Raw genomic sequence first — 24,098 nt, forward strand, 5'->3', positions numbered from 1 at the left:
GGGCCTCCCTCAGTCCCCACAAAGCTGAGCCTTTCTCTTTCCACCTGTTTTTCGCTCCTTGTTCAAAAGCCTCCTGGCCTTTGGGCATTAGATCCCTTCATCGGGCCCCTGGCCCAGCGAGGGAAGGGTGGGTTAGGGTCAGGGACTCCGGGGTCAGCCTGGATTTACATTTCAGCCCCACCTCCTCTTGACTGTGCCGCCTTAGGCAACGTCCTGACCACCCGGGGCCCTCAGGTCCGTCATCTGTACAAACCTTGCCACCTTCTTCCTGGGGTGGCTGGGCTTCTTATGGAAGAAAGCCAGCCCCTAGAACAGCTCATCCATGTCAGCTACAGGACGGGGGTGGCGTGATCACCCCTCTCCACCTTGTGATGCAATCATTCCCAACTCTGAGCACCTCGATTTGGTTTCCTCTGCCCAGAATGCCTCCCCCTCGCCCCCTTCATTGTTCAAAGCCACAACCTAGCTTCATCACCCCCTCTGTCAGGATCTGACCTCTGAGGACAAGATCTCCTGCCCCCATCCTTCTTCATTTTCCACCTTCCCTTCTGGTCTGCTCTGGTGGACTTTCCAAAGAGGCCAGGAGCAGATTAAAGGCAGGAGAGGGGCTGGCCCAGCCGCATGTCCACCAGCAGGGCCGGGCTGTGGATATGAAGTGGGGTGAGGCTGGCAGGGCTGCCATTATGGGGACCCCCTTCCATGTGCCCGGCCCACGTCAGGCCACCACCAGCCGGGGCTTCTGGAAACTTCATGGGGCAGTAGGTGGGAGAGGTGCACTCATTGCCCCTGGGTTCCAGGTGGTGGGGGGGAATGCAGTGAGGTCAAGTGATCTACCCAAGGTCACAAGTCTTTCCAGGGGTAACCCCATCTCTGTGCTGCCCCTGCTGATGGATCATTCTTGCTCGTGGCCAGGTGAGCAGAGCGGAGGTGGGGGACGCAGGCCGCTATACCTGTGAGGCACTGAACCAGGCAGGCCGCTCGGAGAAGCACTACAACCTGAACGTCTGGGGTGAGGGTCTTGGGGGCTGGTCTGGGGTCCCTCCCCCTGCCCCTGCCGCAGCTGGATCTCCTGCCCCCACCCCCGGGGGAATGCTGCCTCAGTGGTCCCAGGATACAGGCTTTCTTCATTGCCCATCCCTCTCCCTCCCCAGCCCACTACTCACCCCACATCTCTCTCTGTGCTTCTGTTCATCCTCAGTGCCACCTGTGTTCCCCTCAAGGGAACCCCGCACCCTGAGCGTGACCGAGGGGCAAACTGCCAGGCTGTCCTGTGAATGTCGGGGCATCCCCTTTCCCAAGATCTCCTGGAGGAAGGACGGTATGATTGCTTCCCTCGCCCAGCCCCACCCTCGGTGCCCCTGCCCTCGCTGGGTGCCCCCCACCCCACAGCCTAGCTGAGCTGGAGACAAGTGGGCTTATGGCCCTGGGGGTAAGGGTGCTGGTTATGGAAGTGACGCTGCCTTCAGCCCCTCTCTGCTCAGTCCCCAAGTCTGCCGGGGGCCCCAGCCCCCTCCTAGCCGGCGAGAGCTGGATTGGTCCTTAGGCTTCTCTTCCAGAAAGCCCTCCCTGACCCCCACCCCAGGCCAGGGCAGGGCTTCCTGGATACGGCCCCTGTGTGTTAACCTGTCATGTAGCCATCTCAGTCTTTCAGTGTCTGTTCTCCTATGAGTCTGAGCCCCGTGGGGCACTGTCTTGGCTATGGCTGAATTCCGGGCCAGTACCTGGTACAAAATAGGTGCTCAATAAATATTTGGAATTCATTCATTTAACCAGTATTTACTGAGAGCCTCTCTGTGCCAGGCCCCCTTCTGGGCATTGGAAATGTGGTGGATTGGGGTAGTCAGATAATAAACTGAGAGTTAGTGAATAACTTTGATGGAAAGTATTATCTATGGAGAAAAATAAAACCAAAAGAGGGAGATGTTTGCAGTTTCAGGCTGGGTGACCAGGGATATTTCACCAAGCAGAATTTAAGAAGGTGAGGGAGGGATGAACATGAGAATATTGCAGGGAAAAACATTTCAGGCAGAGGTATGAGTAGGTGCAAAGGCCCTGGGGCAGGAATAAGCCAAGCATGTTTGAAGAGCAGACAAAGAGGAAATGGGCTGGAGCAGAGTCAGCAAGGGAGAGGTACCAGGAGAGGGTCACCAGAGTGATGGGGGCTAGATGGGAGGCCACTCTAATGATCTTGACTTTTACCTTGAGAGGAATGGGGCTACCTCCTCTGGACAGAGGAGGACCACAATCCAATTTATCCTCTAACAAATTCACCCTGCCAGCCGTGCTGAGAACAGACCATTGAGAGCAAGGGTGGCCCCTGAGGGCTTGGTGCAGGGTTGCAAGTGAGAGATCCTGACCGCCCGGAGCAGGCAGTAGCCGTGAGGTGGCGAGAGGGGTCCAGAGTCTGGATGCCTTTCGAAGGTAGTGCTGGCAGATGTCCTGCCAGGTTGGTTAGGAAGAGAGAAGGAGGAGTCGGGGTAATTTGAGGTTTTGGTCTGAGAGTCAGGAGAGGAGTACCAGCATCACGAAGAGGGAGAGACTGGGGGGCAGGTCTGGGGGCAGACCTAGAGTTTGGGGCTTGTTAATTTGGAGACCTCTGTTAGGCACCGGATGAGATGTCAAGCGGGCAGTCAGGGGGAGGTGTCTGGAGCTGGAGGAGAGATCTGGGCTAGGGATCAGCCTGGGAGCAGCAAGGCAGGCCAGCAGGGGAGAGAACATGGACAGAGAAAAGGTAAGGGGGAGCTGCTTGCTCTCCCTCCCCAGGTGCCTGCAGCTAGATGAATGGATCATTCGGTAGCCTTCGTTGAGCCCGACTATGTGTCAGGCCCCAAGATGCTCCTAAGGATCCCAGGGAGGATGGGAGGCAGGGTCTGCCTTCCTGGAGGGTCCGGGCTGGGCTGGGATTCGGATGGGACACTGCTCTGCAGGCAGATCTGTGATGAGGAGAAGCCTGGGGGTTGTGGGAGCTCAGAGGGGGTGCCAGCGGCAGCTTTGGCACTCAAGGAAGACTTCTTGGTCGAGGTGATGTGAAAGTGGACACCTGAAGTTGTGAGCAGGAGTTGGTCAGGATGGGGGGAGAGGAGGACAAACGTTCTTTCTCGCTGCATCCAGGTCAGCCCTTGCCGGGGGAGGGGAACAGCCTCGAGCAGGTGTCCGCTGTGGGGCGGTTCCTGTACCTGGGACAGGTCCAGCAGGCCCAGGACGGCACATACACCTGTGAGTGCAGCAACGTGGCGGGAAATAGCAGCCAGGACCAGCTGCTGGAGGTGCATGGTGAGCTGGGCTGGGATGACCTGAACCAGGTGGAAGGGGCCAGAAGGCGGGGCAAGCAGGCACCCTGGTAGGGCCAACCGTATCCTCCAGAATCCCAGCAAAGGCAGGAACTGTGGCAATGAGAACTTAGATGGCTGGTGTTTTATGAACTGCCCCCCCACCCCCCCAGTCAGCTTGAGGGACGACAGGGTCCCAAGCAGCCCCCATTGGCCTAGAGAAACCGAATAAATCTTGAAACAGTTGGAAACAAAGCAGTATAAAATGTATGTGACGCTCCTGGGTGGACTTGTCCTGCAGGGATGAAATCAGATACACGGCCTTATAAAAATCGTTCTAGAAAATAAAACCAGGAAGAGCGTTGTTGAGCCTCGCCCCTGTGCAATAAGGCCCTGCCCCGGGGGCGCCTGGGTGGCTCAGTCGTTAGGCATCTGCCTTCGGCTCAGGTCATGATCCCAGGGTCCTGGGATCGAGCCCCGCATCGGGCTCCCTGCTCTGCGGGGAGCCTGCTTCTCCCTCTCCCTCTCCTCCGGCTTGTGTTCCCTCTCTCGCTGTGTCTTTCTCTGTCAAATAAATAAATAAAATCTTTAAAAAAAAATAAAAAAATAAGGCCCTGCCCCAAATGGTCCCAGGGACTGTTTAAGCTCCAGGAAGGCCCTGGTGTCTGCAGAAGGAGACCCCGCACAGACCTTGTCAGGGCTGTGTTGTGTGACCCTGTCCTCCGAAGAGCAGGCCTGCCCCTGATTCCCAGGGTGTGGGAGGGGGGCCGGAGGTACTGTTGTGACCCCATTATAGAGATGGAAAATGGGTGCCCTGAGAGGTGAGGTCACCTGGCAAGGTCTGCGAGTGGCCGGGGGAGCATAGCCTGCATGGGGGCGGGCCTGGCTCGTGGCGAGTGTCCAGTGCCCAGCGGCCACGGTGGCCTGCCCTGACGGGCATTTTTTTCATCCTCAGTTCCCCCTCAGATCGCTGGCCCCCGGGAGCCCCCCACACAGGTCTCCGTGGTCCAGGATGGGGAGGCCACTCTGCAGTGCAATGCCACGGGGAAGCCCCCACCCAGGGTGGCATGGGAGCGGGACGGCCGGCCACTGAGGGCCGAGCCGGGCCTGCGGCTGCAGGACCAGGGTCAGAGGCTGCACGTGGAGCGGGCTCAGGCTGCCCACAGTGGACGCTACAGCTGCGTGGCCGAGAACGTGGCCGGAAGGGCCGAGAGGAGGTTTGCGCTCTCCGTGCTGGGTGAGGACCGGCAGCGTGTTGGAGGAGGGCGGGGAGCGGGGTCGGTTGGAGAGAGCAAGGCCACTCCAACCTGCGGGCACAGCCCCTTGTTCTCCCAGGAGTCGGGCCACTGATGGGGCCACTGTTGGGCGGAAACCTTGAGTATTGCTCTCAAAATCAGGACTGGCTCCAACTCGCCCTCATTTCCTCCCTCCTTCTCTCCCTTACTTGCTATTCCTCTACTCCGTTCCTGGCCCTGGGGAAATAAGCAGTCTCTATCCTGCATGACTTCTGTGTGATGGGGGGATCCAGGGCCTATGGCTAGGTGAGGTACTTCCCGACACGGTCATGGGAAGTCAGGGCGGCCTCCTGTAGGAGGTGACCTTTTAGCTGAAATGTAAAAGCTGAGTAGGAGTTAACCAGGCGCTGGGGTGAGGGGAACAGTGTGCAGGACAGAGGGAACAGACTCGACAGAGGCCTGGAGGGGTGATATGGCACTTTCAGGGTGGCTGCAGCAGCCTCGTGATTCTAATCTTTTATTGAGCTCCTACTGTATGCCTCAAGGTAGGGGCAGGAAGTGGTAAGAGATAAGGTGGGCAAGCTGGGTTTAGGGAGGCCTCTCTCGTCATGCCCTCTCCCACCTCCCTGCCCCCCTCCATCCCCCAGGGATCCCTGGCCGCTCCCACTTATCCCCGCCCGATAGAGGGTGGCTTCCTTTTGGAATGGATCCTTTAGAAAGTTCAGAGGTGCCACTTACCACTGCTGTGGAGATTCAGGGGCGTATCTGTGTTCCCCCTGGCTCTAGTTCCAGTCCCGTTGCTCAGCCTGGGCGCTGTGCTAAGCACTTGTTGAGTCCTCCTGGCATCCCATTCAGGTGTTTGCCTGAAGCCAAAGCCGAGCCTGTGGCCACCAGTCACTCCCTTTAGTGGGAGCTGCTCTGATCTTGTCACTTCTGCTCCTCGCACTCTCCCGACTGGGGGTGGGGGTCCTTGTGGGGGGACAGCTGTTAGGGGGCGGGGAAGGAGCATACAGCGCCCATCTGCATCCTGAATGTGGTTTCTCCTCCGTGTCTAGTGCCCCCAGAGCTCATCGGAGACTTGGACCCACTGACCAACGTCTCCGCTGCCTTGCACAGCCCCCTGACGCTGCTCTGTGAAGCCACAGGTGTCCCGCCCCCAGGGGTCCGCTGGTTCCGAGGAGAGGAGCCCATCAGCCCCAGGGAGGACACCTACCTCTTGGCAGGTAAGGTGCCAGCCAGGGGAGTATCTGGTTATCAGGTCTGGCCCTCTGCCTGTGCCTCTGTTTATCACATGTCCATGACCTCTGACCCTTTGCTCAGGTCTGGTTGGGATAACCATTGAGCTGTTGGTCCCCCACGAGTGCAACCAAAAACACTGGCTAGCTGAGGTACTCCAGGAAAAACAATTGGATTTAAATAAGTTCGGAAAAGACTTCCTGCTCTGTTCCCCTCCTGAAGACCGACAGTGACTTTGCATAGTTTAGGTTCTGATCAGTCCTGCAGGAGAAAAAAAAAAAATTCTCATGGCACGTCTATAACATCCTCCAGAACAGTAACATACTTTTGAAATGTTGAGTTAAGCACCTTCTCTGAATATTCATCCTCCCCAGAAAGCTGGTTTGTGATGGTTCTTATTGGTATACAAGTGGGGAAACTGAGGACCAAGAGGCAGTGTCCCTTCCAAATCTTGCAGGAACTTTAAGACCACTGAAGCTCAGCTTCAGTAACTCAACAGTTGTTCCACACAGCCAAAGCTGGGATGGCAAATAAATTTTCCCTTGTGCACCACTTCTGAGCATTTGGTAGGGGCTACCAGATGCCTTGTGATATGAATTCAGAGACTTTCTGGGAAGAAAGGAGCATGGCAATCCATTAGTGATGTCTGCCCTGGGTGCAGGAACAGCAGTAATGACATTTCCTGTGTATCTGCCTTCCCTGGGCAGGTCTTAGATGGTCCTTGATTGTGTTCCCCTGGGAGAAACTGGCTTGCCTCTGAGGGGTCCTTGGGAGAAGGCGGCTTTTTTTCTAGGTCTGCTAGAATAGAATGCGGGCATCTGGCCTGGGCTAGGACTGCAGAGCCCATTGCTGTCCTTTTAGCCCCAGCCAATCCCCAGAACCAGGGGTAGCCAGGGGACAGATCCTTCTTACTAGAACAGGGTCCTCAGGTTTACCCATGTGCCTGTCTAATGTCCAGGGGGCTCCCTCCATCTGTTTACCCTCCTGGGCCTCAGTTTCCCCATCTGAGGAAAGGAGCACTGGGGGAGGGGGACACATACACATCTAATGACAGCACCTGGTGCACTCCTGTTCCTGGTGAGCAGCCTGGGCTAAGCTTAGGACAGAGGTTGCTCATAGCTGTGCTTGGAGTCCACTCTTCTTCCTCCCCAGGTGGCTGGATGCTGAGGATGACCCGGGCACAGGAACAAGACAGAGGTTTCTACTCGTGCCTGGCAAGCAATGAGGCTGGGGAGGTTCGGAGAAACTTCAGCGTCGAGGTCCTGGGTATGTGACAGCCCCATTCTCCTGTGTACCCCACGGATTCCTCCTCTCCCACCTAGGAGCTTCTGGGGGCCCATGCCCAGGACTTAGGGCTCGTGCTGTAGCAGGGGACTCAGCACAGGAAGGAGGGAGAGGCCAAGCCTTGTTTTCTTTGCCTGATGAGCAACCTCTTCTCTAAGGCTGCCATGGAACTTTCTGGAAACAGCAGGGACTAACCCAAAGTGGAAGGGGGCATATATTTTCAACACCACCCAACTGCCTTCCTCTGATCAGGGCCTTCCCCCAGAGGCACTGGTACTTCCCTCAGCCAGAACCAAATGTTTCTTGAACTCACTGCCCCATGGAAGCAGGCACAAGGGAATGGGAAACTGAGGCATGGGGAACTGACTGCCTTAGGCTCTTGGTTCTGGGCTCTTGCCTTCCTGCTTCACAGTCCTTCAGCCAACCCTGGTCAGTAACCATCTGTCTCCCTGCTTCTCCCAGTTCCTCCCAGGATTGAGAACGAGGACCTGGAGGAGGCAGTCAAGGTCCCCGAGGGGCAGACAGCTCAGCTGACGTGCAGCACCACAGGTAAGGGCCACACACACAGTGGGCTGGGAAGAAGCGTGAGAAGACAGCTTCAGAGAGGAGGGGTTCCCTGGGTGTTCCAGCCTGCCCCCAGTCCCACTGCTCCCCACGGAGGGTCTCTCAAATCATGAACTTGGCACCACATCCCTGCTCATCTTTGCACCGCTATGCTTCTGCCCCCAAACACTCCCCCCCACCCCCACTCCTCACCTGACTACAGACCTCTGCTTCCAGGACTTCCCACAAGGAGTCCTTGGCTGACCCCTTGGGCCCATGGGCTACCTCCACTGGGCTCCCACAGGCTCCGGGGCTTCCTTGTCCCAGCACTAAGCACACTAGACCATAATAACCTTGGGACATCTGTATGCCCCAGTCGGGCTCAGAGGTCCTTGAGGACCCAAGGACTGCTTTGTCACCATGGTTTTTCCAGTGTCTGACAGAGTAGGCTCCCATTAATGCTTATGGACTGGGCTGGCTGGCTGGCTGGCTGGAAGGATGGATGGATAGATGGAAGAATGGATGGGGAGGTGGGTGGGTGGATGGATGGATGGTTGGATGGGGAGGTGGGTGGATGGATGGATGGATGGATGGTTGGATGGGGAGGTGGGTGGATGGATGGATGGATGGATGGATGGATGGATAGATGGAAGGATGGATGGGGAAGTGAGTGGGTGGATGGATGGAAGGATAAATGGAGAGGTGGGTGGATAGATGGATGGATGGATGGATGGATGGATGGATGGATGGATGGATGGATGGATGGGGAGGTAGATGGGTGGGTGGATGGATGGATGGGGAGGTGGGTGGATAGATGGATGGATAGGTGAAAGGAATAACTTGCCTTTCTGTGTTGCCTGTCTACACCACGCCATCTCAGCCCACTCCTCCATAAGGAAAAGGCAGTCAACCACATAGGAAAGGACCCAGACCAGGCTTGATGGCTGCTCTGTGTCTTGCCCTGCTGCATGGGCCTCTGGGACTGAGATGAAGAATCCATATCCTCTGCCCTATCCTGGAGCCTCTGACCTCTTGGCCAGCCTAGTCAGAACCTGCTAAATTGTCCCACCTGCCTCTCCCTCTCCTTACAGGCCACCCACAGCCCAAGGTCACGTGGTTCAAAGATGGCCGGCCCCTGGCTGGTGGAGACACCCACCTCATTTCTCCAGACGGAGCCCTCCTGCAGGTCCTCCAGGCCAACCTGTCCAGTTCTGGCCACTACTCCTGCATTGCAGCCAACACTGTGGGGGAGAAGACCAAACACTTCCAGCTTAGTGTCCTGGGTAAGTGCTGGGCCTCTTCCGGCCACCCTGGGTGCTGACGGGAGGGAGAACCAAGGTGACCAGCTCCTTACAGACAGTGTCCACAAAGCCTTCTCCTATTTTTCCCCCATTTCTCTGGGTTCAACGATAACAACAACAACACCACCACAACAAAATAGCTCTGTTGGCTGAACATTAATCATGGGCTAGGCATTTGGACAGGCCTGATTGGTTGGATCTTCACAACAAACCTAGGAGATGGGAGATGTGCTTGTTCTGTGTCACCAGTGAAGCTCTGAGGCTTAGAGAGGTGACTGGGCCCCTAGGTGTACATCTCCTGAGGGCAATCAGCATGAACTGTCTTGTCAGGAGAAACAGGGAGCTAGTAGATGAGAGGGACACAGCCTGGCTTAATAAAATCTGTTTCTAAAAATGCTGGTGGTAAAGGGGACAGTCCCCTGCGGGACCTGAAAGAGGAAATTTTAGGACCAATGAAAGCAGAGCTATTCTGCATATTAGGGAACCCTCCGGAACACAAGCAGAACTGACAAGGCTCTGGTAAATCAGTAGACCATCTGGATGTTAAGAGACTACTGGGGAAATCCAGGCAGAAGTTGTCCAGCTTCCCCTGTGGCATTGCTTAGTGGTAGAAAGCCTAGGCTCTGAAGCTAAACACCAGGGTCTGAGACTTTCCTGGATCTTTGGGCCCAGGGTTAGGGATCTCTGTTAACGATCACACCCCCTGCCTCCCCCACAGTGGTTCCCACCATCCTGGGAGTGACCGAGGACAGTGCAGATGAGGAGGTGACGGTGACCATCAACAACCCCATTTCTCTGATCTGCGAGGCACTGGCCTTCCCCTCCCCCACCATCACCTGGATGAAGGATGGCGTCCCATTTGAGGCTTCGAACAACATCCAGCTGCTCCCAGGTGATGCCCTGTGTAGGGGGAAGAAGCAAAAGGACAGGAGACATGTTCTTGGGCCTGAGGTCATGTGACCAGGGGGTGACCCTGGCTACTGTCCCTGCAAGCAGGCACCCACGGGCTGCAGATCCTGAATGCCCAGAAGGAAGATGCGGGCCAATACACCTGTGTCGTCACCAATGAACTTGGGGAGGCCATGAAGAACTACCACGTTGAAGTGCTCAGTGAGTCAGGGACCCTCCAAGGCACCAGCAGGGCAGGCAGGAGGCTGCGTGGGAGCCCAGGGTCCCCCGGCACCTGAGCCCCACAGACACCCTAGGCACCTTCCTATGGCTTGTCTCCTCTGATGGTCCGAGGAAGCCAGGGCTGACTCAGTCACTTGAGGGCCCAGGGCCCCAGGAGATGGGGGAACAAGCGAGTTAGGACTTCGGTCATGTGGACGCCCAGATCCACACCAGTCCTGGTTTCCTTCTGCCACCTGCACTGTGCTACGGCCAGAGGCCCTACAACTTGAGACCCAGCACCCCCAGAATGGACCCCAGAGGTCACCCCAGGAATTCCCCTGCCCTATAAACCACTGACAACCAGCCCTCTCTCCCCTAAGCGAACAGCCTCAGGAGCAGGTCCGCCTTCAGGGTCCCTGTTCCTCGGCTCTCGGGAAGCTGCCTCCCATTTCTGGGACTGCCCTGGGTGCAGGGTGAGCCCTGGGTCTCAGCACCCCTTTCCTAGGCCTGCTCCTCAGACCCCCTTGTGGTTTTCAGTCCCCCCTTCCATCTCCAAAGACGACCCCTTGGGGGAGGCCAGCGTGAAGGAAGTGAAGACTAAGGTCAACAGTACCTTGACCCTGGAGTGTGAGAGCTGGGCCGTGCCCCCACCCACTATCAGCTGGTACAAGGACGGACGGGTAAGTGAGGAAACCCCGGGGGGGGGGGGGGGCCTGCTTCTGCTTGGAACCTTCCAGAGAAGCCCGTCAGAGCACCTGGCCCCAGAACCGGCCTGGGCCCTCCCCCACTTTATATTTTAACAAGAAATCCAACTGTTTGTAGGGAACAGGCCTCATCAACATTCAACTCTACATTTACCCATTTAACTCACGGTTTTTGAGCTATACGGGTTTGGTGTTATAAAATTGTCAGAGCACTACCGTCACTTCGTGTTGTATTTTTAAAATTTTATTAAAATATAAGTAGGCTTGGGGCACTTCGGTAGCGCAGTCAGTCGAGTGTCTGACTCTTGGTTTCGGCTTAGGTCTTGATCTCAGGGTCATGAGATCGCGCGCTACATCAGGCTCTGCACTCAGCATGGAGTCTGCATGAGATTCTCTCTCTCCCTCTCCCTCCGTCCCTCCCTCCACGCGCACTCTCTCTCTCAAATAAATACATTACAAACTGTATATATATAAGTAGGCTCATCTGGGTACTTTCTGCCCCTCATTTCTGATCATTCCCCCTCTCTCACCCCCAGCCCGTGACCCCCAACCAGCGGCTCCGCATCCTGGGCGAAGGCCGGCTGCTCCAGATCCAGCCCACGCAGGTCTCGGATTCGGGGCGATACCTGTGTGTAGCCGGCAACGTGGCCGGTGAGGATGACCAGGACTTCAGTGTGCTCATCCAGGGTGCGTGGGGGCCAGTGGGAACGGGGGGCACCACAGCTGGGCGTGGGGAATGTCCGTGCTTCTGGAACAGTCTGGCAGGAGGACTCTTCCTGGTGGCTTCTTCCCTTTCTCACTGCTGGCTGGCATGTCTTACCTCCAGGCCCCTCCCTGGCCCCGGGCTCTCCCATTAACTGACTCCATGACCTGGGGCCACCATTGCCCTCCCCCCGGCCTTGGTTTTACCTTGGTAAAATGTGGGTCATCAGCTCAGGGGGCCTCAAGGGCCCTCACCACTTCTGAAAGCCAGTGATTTTGTACCTCTGTGCTCCAGTAAACAAACTCTGGCTAAAACTGGATCTGGCTTCCTCCACTCGGAGGTGTCAGCATGTCACGGCGAGTCTTTGAGGACATGAGCCACAGAGGGCAGGAACCTTATCCTCGTGCCGAGCATAGTAGTTGCTCAATAAACACTGGCGGAAAGAATGAGTGAATTTAAAAAACTGCCTTGACCTAAGGGATCTGCTCTGACCGTGCAGTCCCCACACCTGAGAGAGGCTAGCACGGGAGTCTCTTTGAGCAGAGGCGCATCCCCGTCCCTCAGCTGGGTGTTCTAATGGCTTTGTCCCCCACCCCAGTGCCCCCCATGTTCCAGAAGCCGGGCGACGCCAGTGCAGCCTTCGAGATCCCGTCCAGGGAAGAAGAGGCCCGGGGTGGGGTGACGGAATACCGGGAGATTGTGGAGAACAACCCTGCCTACCTTCACTGTGACACCAATGCTATCCCACCCCCGGAGCTCACCTGGTACAGGGAGGACCAGCCCCTCTCGGCCGCAGATGGGGTGTCTGTTCTGCAAGGTAGTTTAGAGTGCACAGAGAGCTCAGGGCATCTGCAGGCAGGGATCGGGGTTCTCCCACCTCGGAGCTGGGCTCCTTAACTGCCCTCACGAGCCTTTGGAGCTCTCCTGTGTGGCTCTGTGACCACGGGCAGGCCACGCAACCACTCTGGGCCTTGGCTGCCTTTCGCAAACCTGGACTAGACGCTCCTTGCCTATTTGAAGGCAAGGACGGGGGCCCCCTTTGCCTCTGGTTTTTAGACCCGAGGTTCTCACCTGGGCCGTGCCCACCTCTGGGCCTCAAGATCTGTAATGTCCTGGGATAACTGGCTGACACTGGTGTCTTTCTCGGCAGGGGGAGCCAGTTCCTTTAGTAAGATCTCATGAGGACCATACTGGGGGCGGGGGGTGCGGGGAGGGGATTCCAGGCATAGAGCCCTGTTTATCATCTCATCAGCGGGGACTCGGTGACCTTCCAGCTTAGGATGTGTCCTGTGTCCTGCCAGGCCTGGAGCAACAGTGGGGCTGGCTGGGGGTGGAGATGAGGTGGTTTGCGCGGGCCTCTAGACAAATAGGTCCTTCCAAGGTTTGTACTTTGGTGCTTGCAAAGGACAGCAGCCTCTTGGAGATGGAGAAGAGGCAATGCTTACTGAAAGCTGTTTGTCAGAAACCCCTGATTGACCCCTCAACCTGGCCACTGCCCTTGGACCCGGACACTGATCCAGATCCTGGGTACACAGTGAGCTCGGTCACATGCTGATTCCTACCTCAGATCCTGACCAGAGGTTAATCCCAGCCATCAGCTGACTCCATCCCCGGTCCTAGCCATTAACCTCCAACCCCACCATTGACCTCTGACCCCAGCCACTGACCCTTAATCATGGGCACATAGTGGTTGTGGTCACAAGTGAACCTTAATTCTGAACCTGACCGTAGATTAATTTCACGTGTCAAGTGATCCCCAAACGCAGCCACTTTTTCTCCAATCCTGCTTCTGTCCCCGGCTCTGCAGGTCACAAGCCCCTAACCCTGGTCATGAGCACACCACAGCCTAGGCCAGTGATCCCCCAACCCAGAATCCTGAACACATGGTGACCCTAACCCAGCTCTGCTGGAGACCACCTCTAGCCCTGCAGAGATACCAGGGTCTGGCCCTGGCTGCCTCCTAATCACAGAGGGTCCCAGGTGACACCCCCCAGGACCCCCCACCCCTGATCACCACAGCCCAGGAGCTGCCTTATTGCTTCTCAAAGGCCTATCCCTGGACATTTGCCCAGCTCTCTGTCCCCTCCCTCTGCCTTCATTGAGGAGCCGGGCTCAGCACTGCTGGGCACTCTTGGGAAGCCTCAGTTCTTCCGTCTGTCATATGGGAGGAGGAGGAGCACCAGAGCCAGAGGCCAGGAAAATGCTCAGCCCAGGGCCTTCCCCACAGCAAGCAGGGCAGGCTGATTCTCTCCATTTCACAGAGGAGGTGGGGCAGTGATGTCTTCGGGGTCCCCTGCCTCCTTGCCCTCGTTCAGGTCTCTATCCTGTGTCCCCGCAGGAGGTCGGGTCCTGCAGATCCCCCTGGTGCGTGCGGAAGACGCTGGGAGGTATTCATGCAAGGCCTCCAATGAGGTGGGCGAGGACTGGCTGCACTACCAGCTGCTTGTGCTGAGTGAGTGGCCAGCTTGGGGCCAGAGGGTTTCGGTCTGCAGGCCCCACAGAGCCCTCCCTGCTAAAGGGGGTCAAGGCAGAGTGCACGTTCAGTCCTGCTGCACTGGGAGGTTGATCACGTAGGACACGCAAGCTGGGACTGGGTTCAAATTCCAAGTGGCCTGCTTTCTAGCCGCATCACCTTGAGCACATCACAGCCCTCCCGGTGCCCCAGATTCCTTAGCTGCATCAGGGCGGGGGGAAGGAGGGCACCGGGCACCCTAGCCAGAGCCTGGTACCACGGGCTGCTCTCCCCTCCTTGCCCACCCCCTACCCCGGGGACCTTTCCCAGGCAGGCTGCCTGCTCCTCACCCTGCTCTCCCCCGCCCCCAGCCCCACCTGTGATCCTGGGTGACACGGAGGAGCTGGTGGAGGAGGTGACCGTCAACGCCAGCAGCACCGTCAGCCTGCACTGCCCGGCCCTGGGCAACCCCATGCCCACCATCTCATGGCTCCAGAATGGGCTGCCCTTCTCCCTGAGCCCACAGCTGCAGGTCCTGGAGGACGGGCAAGTCTTGCAGGTCAGGGCGACCCCCAACTCAGGCTCAAGGCTGAAACTGCTGTGACCCAGTCCTGCTTGTCCGGGAACCAAGGAGCTGCCGTTATCTGTGCCAAATGAGGCTCTGGGCCTGGAAGCATGTTGGGGCAGCCGGGATTTAATTCAGCCCCCCAAGCAACCTTACGTGAGCAGCTTGCTGGCAGCACAGGGCCAAACTGAGTACCCAAGAAGGACACATACGCACGCCCGGCTAGAGCCCAGCGTGGCACCGAGCGGCCCTGCTTGGAGCCAGGGGGAGACTGTTGTCACCACGTAGTTTGCTACAGGGAATCATCCGGCATCAATCTCACACTACGCCCTGAGTGTCACAGAGAGCCTTGGGGGATGTGGGGGGGGGGGGTTGCCTATCCGCGGAGCCCCCTGAGCGCTGCTTCATGCACACAGGGGTGGCCGGGAGCCCTCACAGCACGTCCTGGGGGAGCCCAGAGCCGGCAGGCCTGTGGGGTCTCCCAGGCACCTTCTCCCTGCGCCCGCAGGTCTCCACGGCGGAGGTGGCCGATGCCGCCAGCTACATGTGTGTGGCCGAGAACCCGGCGGGCTCCTCAGAGAAGCTCTTCACCCTCAGGGTACAAGGTGAGCTGGGCTGAGCAGCGGCCCCTGGGGGTTCCCAGCTGAGGGCTGGTGCTCTGGGCTGGCTGTGGCCGCTCCCCGGGTTAACCTCGTGGGCAGACCCGGCCCCTCTTCCCACCCGGAGGGGCACCGCCTCGTTGCTTCCAGCATCCTGGGCTCTGGGCCTGGGCGCACGTGGATGGATCCCAGCTGGTGCCAGCCATCTCCTGGGACAGGGAGGGGACCCTGATCCCTGCAGGCCAACCCCAGATGATTTTAAGCAACATCAGAGGCTGCCAGGGAACGGCTCCTCCGAGGCCTTACAGCACCGTTATTGAGACTTACTCTATCCCTGGGGTGGGGCTGACATGTTCCCCAGAGCGGCCCAAATACACAGCTCAGAGAGGTCACCTAGTAGGGGGTTTCCATCTCACTGGCCATGAGTTCTGCCTCCAGCTGTGGGGCAGCTGTGGCCGCAGGCACAGAGGGATGACAGCGCGGAGCGCTCCAGGTCTAGGACCTGAGCCCGAATTGATACTTCAGCTCTGCCGCTGACCCGCTGAGTGGCTTTGGGGAAGTGACTCTCCCTCTCTGATCTCTGAGCCCCGTGTTCTCACCTGTGAGACAGCTAGGACAGCCAGGGGGTGTTGCAGGGCCTTGTTTGAAGATGCGCCAAGGCACGGCACCAAGAGCTCCTCAAGGCCGTGTTCCACTCTGTGGCTCTCGGCCCCCTGCTGGAATGTGTTCTCATGGGTCCTTCTTTCTCCTGGCGGCTGCGGGGACAGCCCCCCCACGCATCACAGGTCCGAACTTGGAGCAGGTCACTGCCATCGTCAACAGCAGTGTCTCCCTGTCCTGTGACGTCCATGCTCACCCGAGCCCTGAGGTCACGTGGTCCCGGGACAGCCAGGCTCTCTCCCTGGGAAAAGAGGTCTTCCTCCTGCCTGGTGGGTAAACTGAGGCTCGGAGCCCAGCCTGAGGCTATGTGGGGAGTCTGAGTTGCTTCCTCCAACCTGGGGCCAGACAGGGAGTCTGGGAAGGCTTGAGTCTGGGAAGGCCTGGGGCCTGGGGTCTGCTCTCCGGTGTAAGGGGGCTGGCTCCTCCGGCAGGCACCCACACATTGCAGCTGGCCCGGGCACGGCCGTCAGACTCCGGGATATACGCATGTGAGGCCCTCAATGCTGCCGGCCGAGACCAGAAGCTGGTGCAGCTTAGCGTGCTGGGTATGTCCTGTCTGTCCCCCACTCCTTCAGTGAGCCCTCAGCCCCGCACCCCAAGGCAGCACAGCCAGGAGAGGGGCAGCTGGCCCTGGGGAAGCCTGGGATGCCCACACTCTCTGAGCAGCGTGGTGGGAAGATCCTGGTCTGTAGAGCTGGACACACTGGGTTTGAGACTCAGCTGTATGCGTATTTGCACTGTGACCTTGGGCAAGTCACTCTCCCTCTCGGAGCCTCAGGCCTCCCATCTGTAAGTGGACAGTTGGCGTAAGGATTAAATGAGGGTATATGAGCGCTTACCCTGTGCCGGGCACACAGGGCGCTCTTAAGTCAACGAGGGGACAGCGGGAGCCACAGGAGCTGGCCCAGGAAAGGCCCTTCCCAAACCTGATTGACCAGAGGTTCTCGGCATGGAGCCTGTTTCCGGGCTCCCGGTCTTCAGAATCCTCTTGGGGAAAAGCTGGCCCAAGTTGTCATGCCCTGCACTCACTGGAAGTTTCCTTTTAGCCCTGGGTCTAGTTGATTTATTTGTGAGTGTTCAGCTACTGTGTGCGTGTCAGACATTGTGCCAGGCCCTGTGGGCTCACAGCCCAGGGTTGGGGGGCTTCTACATTGGTCAACTGGAAGGACGTGGGCTGTGGGGACCCCTAGGGAGGGCTCTAACCCAGCCGGGGCCTGCCTTGTGTTGGAAAGAGCCCAGGAGGGCCACTGGAGCATCTCCCCATCTAGGAGGCTGAGGCCCAGAGAAGGCAGGAGGCTGTGCCCAGGTCACCCAGCAGGTCCTTGGCACGCTGACCTGGACTCTCTTCCCTCCAACTCCCTGGGTCTGTGCCACCCCTGGGGCGGGCTCCTCCATGTGACGCTGTGGGCCTCCATCGGCTGTTACCCACGGCTGGAGCTGGGGAGGACGCCAGGGACGCTGGCGTGCCTCACGCTGCTCACCTGCTGCCCCAGTTCCCCCCACCTTCAGGCAGCCTCCCAGCGGCCCCCAGGATGCCATCGTGGTCCGGGCCGGGGACAAAGCAGTCCTGAGCTGTGAGACCGACTCACTCCCTGAGCCGACCGTGAGCTGGCACAAGGACGGGCAGCCCCTGGTCCTGGCACAGCGCACCCAGGCTCTGCTGGGGGGGCAGAGGCTGGAGATCCGGGACACCCAGGTGAGCAGCCCGTGGCATGGGCAGCCGTGGGTGGCTGTGGGTGCCGGTCCTGGTGAGCCTGGGAGGTGGGGCTGGGCAGCTGTGTGGCAGGGCATGGGGACTGCCACCTCCTCAGCCCACAGGACCTCACAGCAATGATGAGCAGCCCCCGGGGTGGGAGCCATGAGAAGAGCGCAGGGCTCCAATCTGGTCCTGACCTTGAGCAAGTCCATTCCCAATCACCTGCTTCCGCTTTCCTGGGATCTAGAAGCCTGTTCCAGGCCCCTCTGACTATGACTCTCTGGGAGTTTGCTCTGCCCACCCTCCCTGGTGTGGATTAGGCACTCACAAGTGTTTGCTGGATGCATATTGGCTGCCCCTCTGGGAAATGGTGCTGGGCTCCTCTCTCCTGGCCCAGTGCCGTCCCCACAGCGAGGGACTTTTCCCTCCAGGCTTGGCTGGCGTGCAGGCCCAGGGGAAGGGTGGGGGTCTGGAACCTGTGCACTCACCTCCTAACCACCCTCCTGCTTCTTGAAGTTCTTGGGGGAAGGCCAGGGGGTCCTATCTCCTCTGGCTTCCCAGGCACGACCAGCATATCTGGGGAGTCCCTTCTCCAGAAGGTTCTGTGGCCTGGGTGTTTTGGGGGAGCCCTCGGTACCCCCATCCCAGCACCATGTACACCATCACCACGTGCTCTCTTTGTCCTAGGTACTGGATAAAGGTTTATACAGCTGTAAAGTCAGTAATACAGCCGGGGAAGCCATGCGGACATTTGTCCTCACTGTCCAGGGTAAGCTGGGGACCAGCCTGAGGGCATTGCCGTGGGACCCCTAGCAGCACACAGGGCTGCCCAGGGTGGGAAGGGCAGTCGCTAGAAAGAGGCAGTGGCCCTGAGCGTGTAGGGCACCGGATGTGGCATTGAAAAGGCCAGGATCGGAACAGCACTGCCGATGACTTGCTCTTGGGGGGCAGCAGAACACCTTGGTTCCTCTGAGCCTCGGGTTTGTCTTCGGTCAAAGGAGCAAAGGCAGTACCTGCCTCCCTAGATGTATGGGAAGCATTCAGTTGATGGGCTGCCATGAATATATCTATAAAGTGCCGGGCACGAGCCTGGCATGCAAGCCCTGGGAGGGGAGCCCTCAGAGATCAGATGGTTGGAGTCCTGGGGCCATGTCACCTGGGGGGCCCGCTCCATCAGCCCAAGAATGGAGCACAGATGGCATTTGATGGGATGTGACTCAAGGTGGGGGTGTGGGGAAGCTCAGCTAGGGAAGCAAGGGATGAAGACTCAGCCAGATTTGCTTGGGGTCAGATGTTATGTCAGTTAGAGTATAGTCTCTGCTGTGTTAAAAAGAGATCCCTAAGGAAAAAAAAAAAAAGAAGAAGAAGAAGAAGAAGGTAGCGGGAGGGGAAGAATGAGGCGGAGAAATCGGAGGGGTAGACGAACCATGAGAGACGATGGACTCTGAAAAACAAACAGGGTTCTAGAGGGGAGGGGGGTGGGAGGATGGGTTAGCCTGGTGGTGGGTATTGAGGAGGGCACATTCTGCATGGAGCACTGGGTGTTGTGCACAAACAATGAATCATGGAACACTTCATCTAAAACTAATGTTGTAATGTATGGGGATTAACATAAGAATAAAAAAATGAAAAAAAAAAAAAGAGATCCCAAAACACAGTGGATTAAATGAGAGAGAATGTTACCTCTCTCCTACAAAAGCCCAGGAGTGAGCGTCCAGGCTGGTGGATAGCTCAGGGCCTACCAAGTGGTAAGTAAAGTACTGTAATTGCCCTGGAAGTAAATTGTCCCCAGGAGGCAAAGCCACTGACCTCCCCACCAGGTGAGCAGGGGATGGATCCAACCGGGAGCCATATTGAATACCATTGTTGGGAATTACTGACACCAGGTGTGCTGTTTAAAGCCTTCCCCTGATGGCTACATTGATGAGTGGTGGGAAGGGGCAAGGTCTGGTCCCTGAGGACAAAGAGGATTCACCCTGAGCACAGCCATTTTTGTTCCACTGGGAGTGCTTGCCCGGGATGCGTGACCTCTTCCTGGCCAAGCAGGAGAGGGTGTCGGGATCGATTAGTGATGTCTGCCCTGGCGTAGGCTAAGAACTCCTGGTGCGGTAGCCATGCACTCACCATCCTTGGGCTGAGTGGACCCCTCTGGACTCTGCTCTGTAAATGTTTTGAAATAGACCGATGCATGTTCTACTTACACCTGTGACTAAAACAATCTGTATCTCTACCCATGGCAAAGCATAAAATGTCAACTACTAACCAGAACGAAGAGCTGGTGGGGTATCCCTGACTAGCCCCCGTGGAAGGAAGGGGGCAACAGGGTCTTAGGACTGTGGCAATCTGCATCTCTCCCACAGTGCCCCCAACATTTGAGAACCCCAAGACAGAGAAAGTGAGCCAGGTGGCTGGGAGCCCCCTGGTCCTGAGCTGTGACGTGACCGGGGTCCCGGCACCTGCTGTGACCTGGCTGAAGGACAGAATGCCTGTTGGTGAGTGCATCGCATCCTTTCAGTGCCGAATACTCCTTTCTGTGCTGCCATGACCGTGAAGAGGGAAGAGTTGTTGGTTGTTGCCGTTCTCGGCAAAATCGAAGGCGGCAGCGTCCTGTCTGTCCCACCACCTGTTGGCCCTTGAAATCCCAATGCTGAGAACTGTTCCATGGGGGCTCGAAGGCTCCCTGTGTTTGTGGCCACAGTTGGCTCCCACGAGATGGGTGGATGCAGGGTGGGTGCTGAGGGCCCAGCCGGCCTGACCCCAGCCTTGACGTTGGCCTCCAAAGCTCCTCCTCCTGGAATTCAGCTCCGTCCAGCCTGGCTGCCGGTCACCTTCCTGTCTAGGCCTTCATCCCTGTCTAGCTCTCTTCTCCTCCCACCCCGGGGTCCCAGCAGAACCTTCCTCTTGTCAGGTGGGAAACAGCCAGCTCTCTGCCCTTAGCCTTTCCCATTCCAGCTGCCCCCACGCCAGTCCTGGGCCCACTCCAAGCCTCCAGTGCCATCTCCACACAGGGACGAAGGGATCTCAAAGTGCAGCTCTGAGGCGGTCACTTGTCTGCTGAAATCCTTTGGCCATAGTCCTCAGAAACACAGCCCGGGAGGCCCTGCGGGGCTCAGCCAGCCCACCTCCCCGTGCCCCACACTGGGCCCCACACACCCAGCTGCTCTCGGCTTCTCCCACAAACCCTTCTGTCTGTCTCTCTGTCTCTCTGTCTCTGTCTCTCTCTCCCTCCCCCTACGCCCTCTCCCTCTCTCAAAAACAGATTTATCAAGATTTATATACTATACGATTTACCCATTTAAAGCTTATAATTCCATTATTTTGACTATAGTCGCAGACCATCCCCACAATCAATTTTAGAACATTTTTATCACCCAAAAGGCAACCCCTCACCCATTACCTTACACCCCTTGTTTCCCCCCATACCTGCTGCCAACCCCAGAACCAGGCAGCCACTGACACTGATTTGCCAGTTCTGGACAGTTCCTATCAGTGGAATCATACGATATGTGGCCTTTTCTGACGGGCTTTTCCACTTAGCATCCTGTTTCCAAGGTCCACCTCTGTTGTAGCATGTGTCCATTCTGCATTCCTTCTTTTAAGTTAAATTAAAATTTTTTCACTCTTTTTTATGGCTGACTATTCCACTGCATGGCTCTACCCTATTTGGTTTATCCTTTCATCAGCTGGTGGACATTCAGGTTGTTTCCACCCTGGGGCTGTGGTGAATAGTGTGCCGTGAAGGTTCGGGGACGAGTGTTTGTGGGGCATACACTCTCCTTTCTCTTCCGATTACACCTGCTGTGGAGCCACTCCGGGCCCCGTTCTCCACCTCCTTTCTTGGCACACGCTCTTTCCTCCCCGAAATACCCACCCCGACCCCCCTGAACACCTCTACTGGCCGGTTCACACCCACTTGGTCCAGCTGAGACCTGCCTCCTCCGAAGACGTGCCTGACCCCTCCCGGCTCCATCAGGGGCTTCACGGGGCTGGTCACGCAGGATCACACGTGTCTCACTGTCTCTGATGCACATGGAGCCCCTTGAGGCCAGGGGCTGTGCTTTACTCGGCTTTGAACCCCAAGCTCACAGCTGGACACGCGGTAGCTGCTCAGTAGATTTCGTCTTGAGAGACTGGCTGTACCAGTGAGGACCCGGGGGAGAGTGGCCCAGCCTGGGCTCAGGCAGAAGTGCAGCTGCCGAGAATGGGGGCCATTCCAGGCTGGGGTGGGCGTGCAGCCTGAGCAGAGGCCCTGGGGTGCCCCTAACGGGACCCACATGGGGACCAGGAAGTGCTCAGTGGGTGGCTGGTTCACCTTGATTGGCAGCCTTGGGGGGTGGGGGTGGGCAGGGTGAAGCTGGAGCGAGGGTGGGGGTGAGGTGGGCCCGAGGGTCCTGGGGCCCACAGGAAGAGGAGCAAGTCCTGGACACTAAAGGGGAGTGGGGTATCTTGGCCAGGAATGTCCCCAGTGGAAGGAAATAGGTAAGGGCTGTAACGCAGAGAGCAATGAGAGACCCAGCCGAGGGAGGTCATGATGTAGCTGGCACGAGCCCCTGCCCCTGGCTGGGCCTCAGTTTCCCTGTGAGTACAAGAGGCCGGTGGGTGATGCAAAGGTTCCAGGGGTCTTGCGAGTGTGGGAGATGGACACCCGCTCAGAGGAGTCACATGACTTTTGTGTCCGGGCCCATTGGCGGCACCTGGGATGGCGGGTCTGGGCACGTGGGGGCCTGGCACGTCTCTCCACCCCACAGAGAGCAGTGTGGCGCATGGTGTGGTCTCCCGCGGGGGCCGCCTCCAGCTGAGTCGCTTGCAGCCCTCCCAGGCTGGCACCTACACTTGCGTGGCCGAGAACACCCAGGCCGAGGCCCGCAAGGACTTCGTAGTGGCCGTGCTGGGTACGTGTGCCCCCTACCCTCCCCCCACCATGGCCCACCCCCTCGCCAGCCCCCGCCACGTCCCCGGGCCTCACCACAGCACCTGCCACAGTGGCCCCCCAGATCCGGAGCTCGGGCGTCACCCAGGAGCACAGTGTCCTGGAGGGACAGGAGGTGCGGCTGGACTGTGAGGCGGATGGGCAGCCACCGCCCGACGTGACCTGGCTGAAGGACGGTGGCCCGCTGGACCAGGGCGTGGGCCCCCACCTCCGGTAAGGCTTGGCCTGTGCCCTCCCAGGTCCCCAGGCATCACCACAGACCCTTACGTGCCGGCTCTCGGCTCTCCGCCCCCGGGCAGGTTCTACCTGGACGGCAGCGCCCTGGTGCTGAAGGGCCTGAAGGCCGAGGACTCGGGCGCCTACACCTGCGTGGCCCACAACACGGCCGGGGAGGACGCCAGGCTGCACACAGTGAGCGTGCTGGGTGAGCAGCTGAGGGGTGAGGAGAGGTGGGGGCTCCGCCATCTGCGGCAGCCCGGCCACGGCGGGGCCTCCACTGGGGCATCTGGACGGGGATGCCAGGGCCAGGATGCAGGAGCCCAGCTTCAAGCCCCAGCCGGGCCATCCTCTGCCCTCTCTGGGCCTCTGCATCCTGTTCTTAGCCAGAGACCCAAGCACTCCAGCTCCGGGGTGCGAAAGGAGAGTCGGGGAATAGGGGACATGCAAAGAGAGCCATGGGGTGAACCTGTGCCCCCACGCGGTGGGCTTCAGCCTCACCTGGCAAGGATGTGGCTCTGAGAACCCCATACAAGATGGTTGCTGCTTCCTGGAATTTGCCTGGGAGGAGCCCATCTCCCCCACCCAGACCCTCTCCCTAAACCCCCTTACCACCCCCTTTTTCCCTCTACCCACCCCCAGTCCCTCCCACCATCGAGCAGTGGGCAGAGAGCTCGGCGACCCTGGTGAGCAGGCCTGGGGAGCTGGTGACCATGGCCTGCCCCGTCCGGGGCTCTGCGCCCATCCGTGTGAGCTGGCTCAAGGACGGCCTGCCCCTCCCGCTTTCCCAGCGCACTCGCCTTCACAGCTCTGGCCGCACCCTCAGGTAGGGAAGAGGCTCCTCAGCCCGTGGGCCACCTGGTCCCAGACCCACTCTCAGGCAGCTTGGGCTTCAGAACACCTCTGAATGGTTTTCAAATAAAAATAATATAAACATACAGAGGTTTATGATGGGGAGAGTGAGGGTCCCCCACCCCCCAAATAGAACTCCAGAGATAAAGGGGGCCTCTGCCCTCAGGCTCTTACAGCCCAGGGAGGGAGGCACAGATCCAGGTGATGACATCTGGTTGTATCCTACTCAGCCTGCCTTGGGTTGGAGGAAATCAGGGAAGCCTTCCTGGAAGGTTTCTGAGCCACATCTTCACACATTCTTCAATCTTTTGGAGTGCTGGCTATCGCAGGTGCAGTTCCAGGCACTGGGATAGAGCAGTGAGCAAAATAAAGCCCCTGACCTACTGCTGCTTGATCAGGGGAGGAGAATGGAAATTAAACAGCTGTAACAGAGGAATGTCACTAGGGATATGTGCTCTGAAGAACAAAGTAGGGTGAAGAATAAATGGGAGGTGGCAGGGGAGGCTGGTATTTTAGGGTGGTCAGTGATAGGCACTATCAGAGAAGGTGAAATGTGCACAGAGGTGGAAGGATTCAGGAGAGGGAGCTGGGTGGATTCTGTGGGGAAGAGTTTCCGGGCAGAGTGTTGGAATAGCAAGTTCAAAGGCCCTGAGGTGGGCATGTGCCTGTGTGTTCAAGGAATAGGGTGGGTGGGATTGAGGGGAGACCAGGTGACATAGGACTTGTAAGTCCTTCAAAAGACC

The 24,098-nt window shown here is 58.1% G+C and overlaps 1 protein-coding gene across 1 annotated transcript in view; it reads left to right on the forward strand.

The window, feature by feature from the left end:
- HMCN2 (hemicentin 2) overlaps positions 1-24,098 on the forward strand; it is a 151,429-nt gene that overhangs the window by 89,675 nt on the left and 37,656 nt on the right. Inside the window, exons 42-66 of the mRNA XM_064580098.1 lie at positions 913-1,009; positions 1,199-1,318; positions 3,112-3,273; positions 4,225-4,506; positions 5,560-5,727; positions 6,893-7,006; positions 7,487-7,573; positions 8,659-8,850; positions 9,587-9,760; positions 9,865-9,978; positions 10,516-10,658; positions 11,219-11,369; positions 11,984-12,202; positions 13,724-13,837; positions 14,209-14,396; positions 14,911-15,007; positions 15,769-15,930; positions 16,093-16,206; positions 17,155-17,357; positions 18,045-18,126; positions 19,718-19,849; positions 22,106-22,249; positions 22,341-22,500; positions 22,587-22,711; positions 23,146-23,329. Coding sequence (XP_064436168.1) covers positions 913-1,009; positions 1,199-1,318; positions 3,112-3,273; positions 4,225-4,506; positions 5,560-5,727; positions 6,893-7,006; positions 7,487-7,573; positions 8,659-8,850; positions 9,587-9,760; positions 9,865-9,978; positions 10,516-10,658; positions 11,219-11,369; positions 11,984-12,202; positions 13,724-13,837; positions 14,209-14,396; positions 14,911-15,007; positions 15,769-15,930; positions 16,093-16,206; positions 17,155-17,357; positions 18,045-18,126; positions 19,718-19,849; positions 22,106-22,249; positions 22,341-22,500; positions 22,587-22,711; positions 23,146-23,329 — 3,728 coding nt within the window. The remainder of the gene's footprint in view (positions 1-912; positions 1,010-1,198; positions 1,319-3,111; positions 3,274-4,224; positions 4,507-5,559; positions 5,728-6,892; positions 7,007-7,486; positions 7,574-8,658; positions 8,851-9,586; positions 9,761-9,864; positions 9,979-10,515; positions 10,659-11,218; positions 11,370-11,983; positions 12,203-13,723; positions 13,838-14,208; positions 14,397-14,910; positions 15,008-15,768; positions 15,931-16,092; positions 16,207-17,154; positions 17,358-18,044; positions 18,127-19,717; positions 19,850-22,105; positions 22,250-22,340; positions 22,501-22,586; positions 22,712-23,145; positions 23,330-24,098) is intronic.

Source organism: Mirounga angustirostris, unplaced genomic scaffold (assembly GCF_029215605.1).
Source record: "Mirounga angustirostris isolate CCGP_5_RB_7025 unplaced genomic scaffold, mMirAng1.0.hap1 SCAF_15, whole genome shotgun sequence".
Taxonomy (NCBI): Eukaryota; Metazoa; Chordata; class Mammalia; order Carnivora; family Phocidae; genus Mirounga; species Mirounga angustirostris.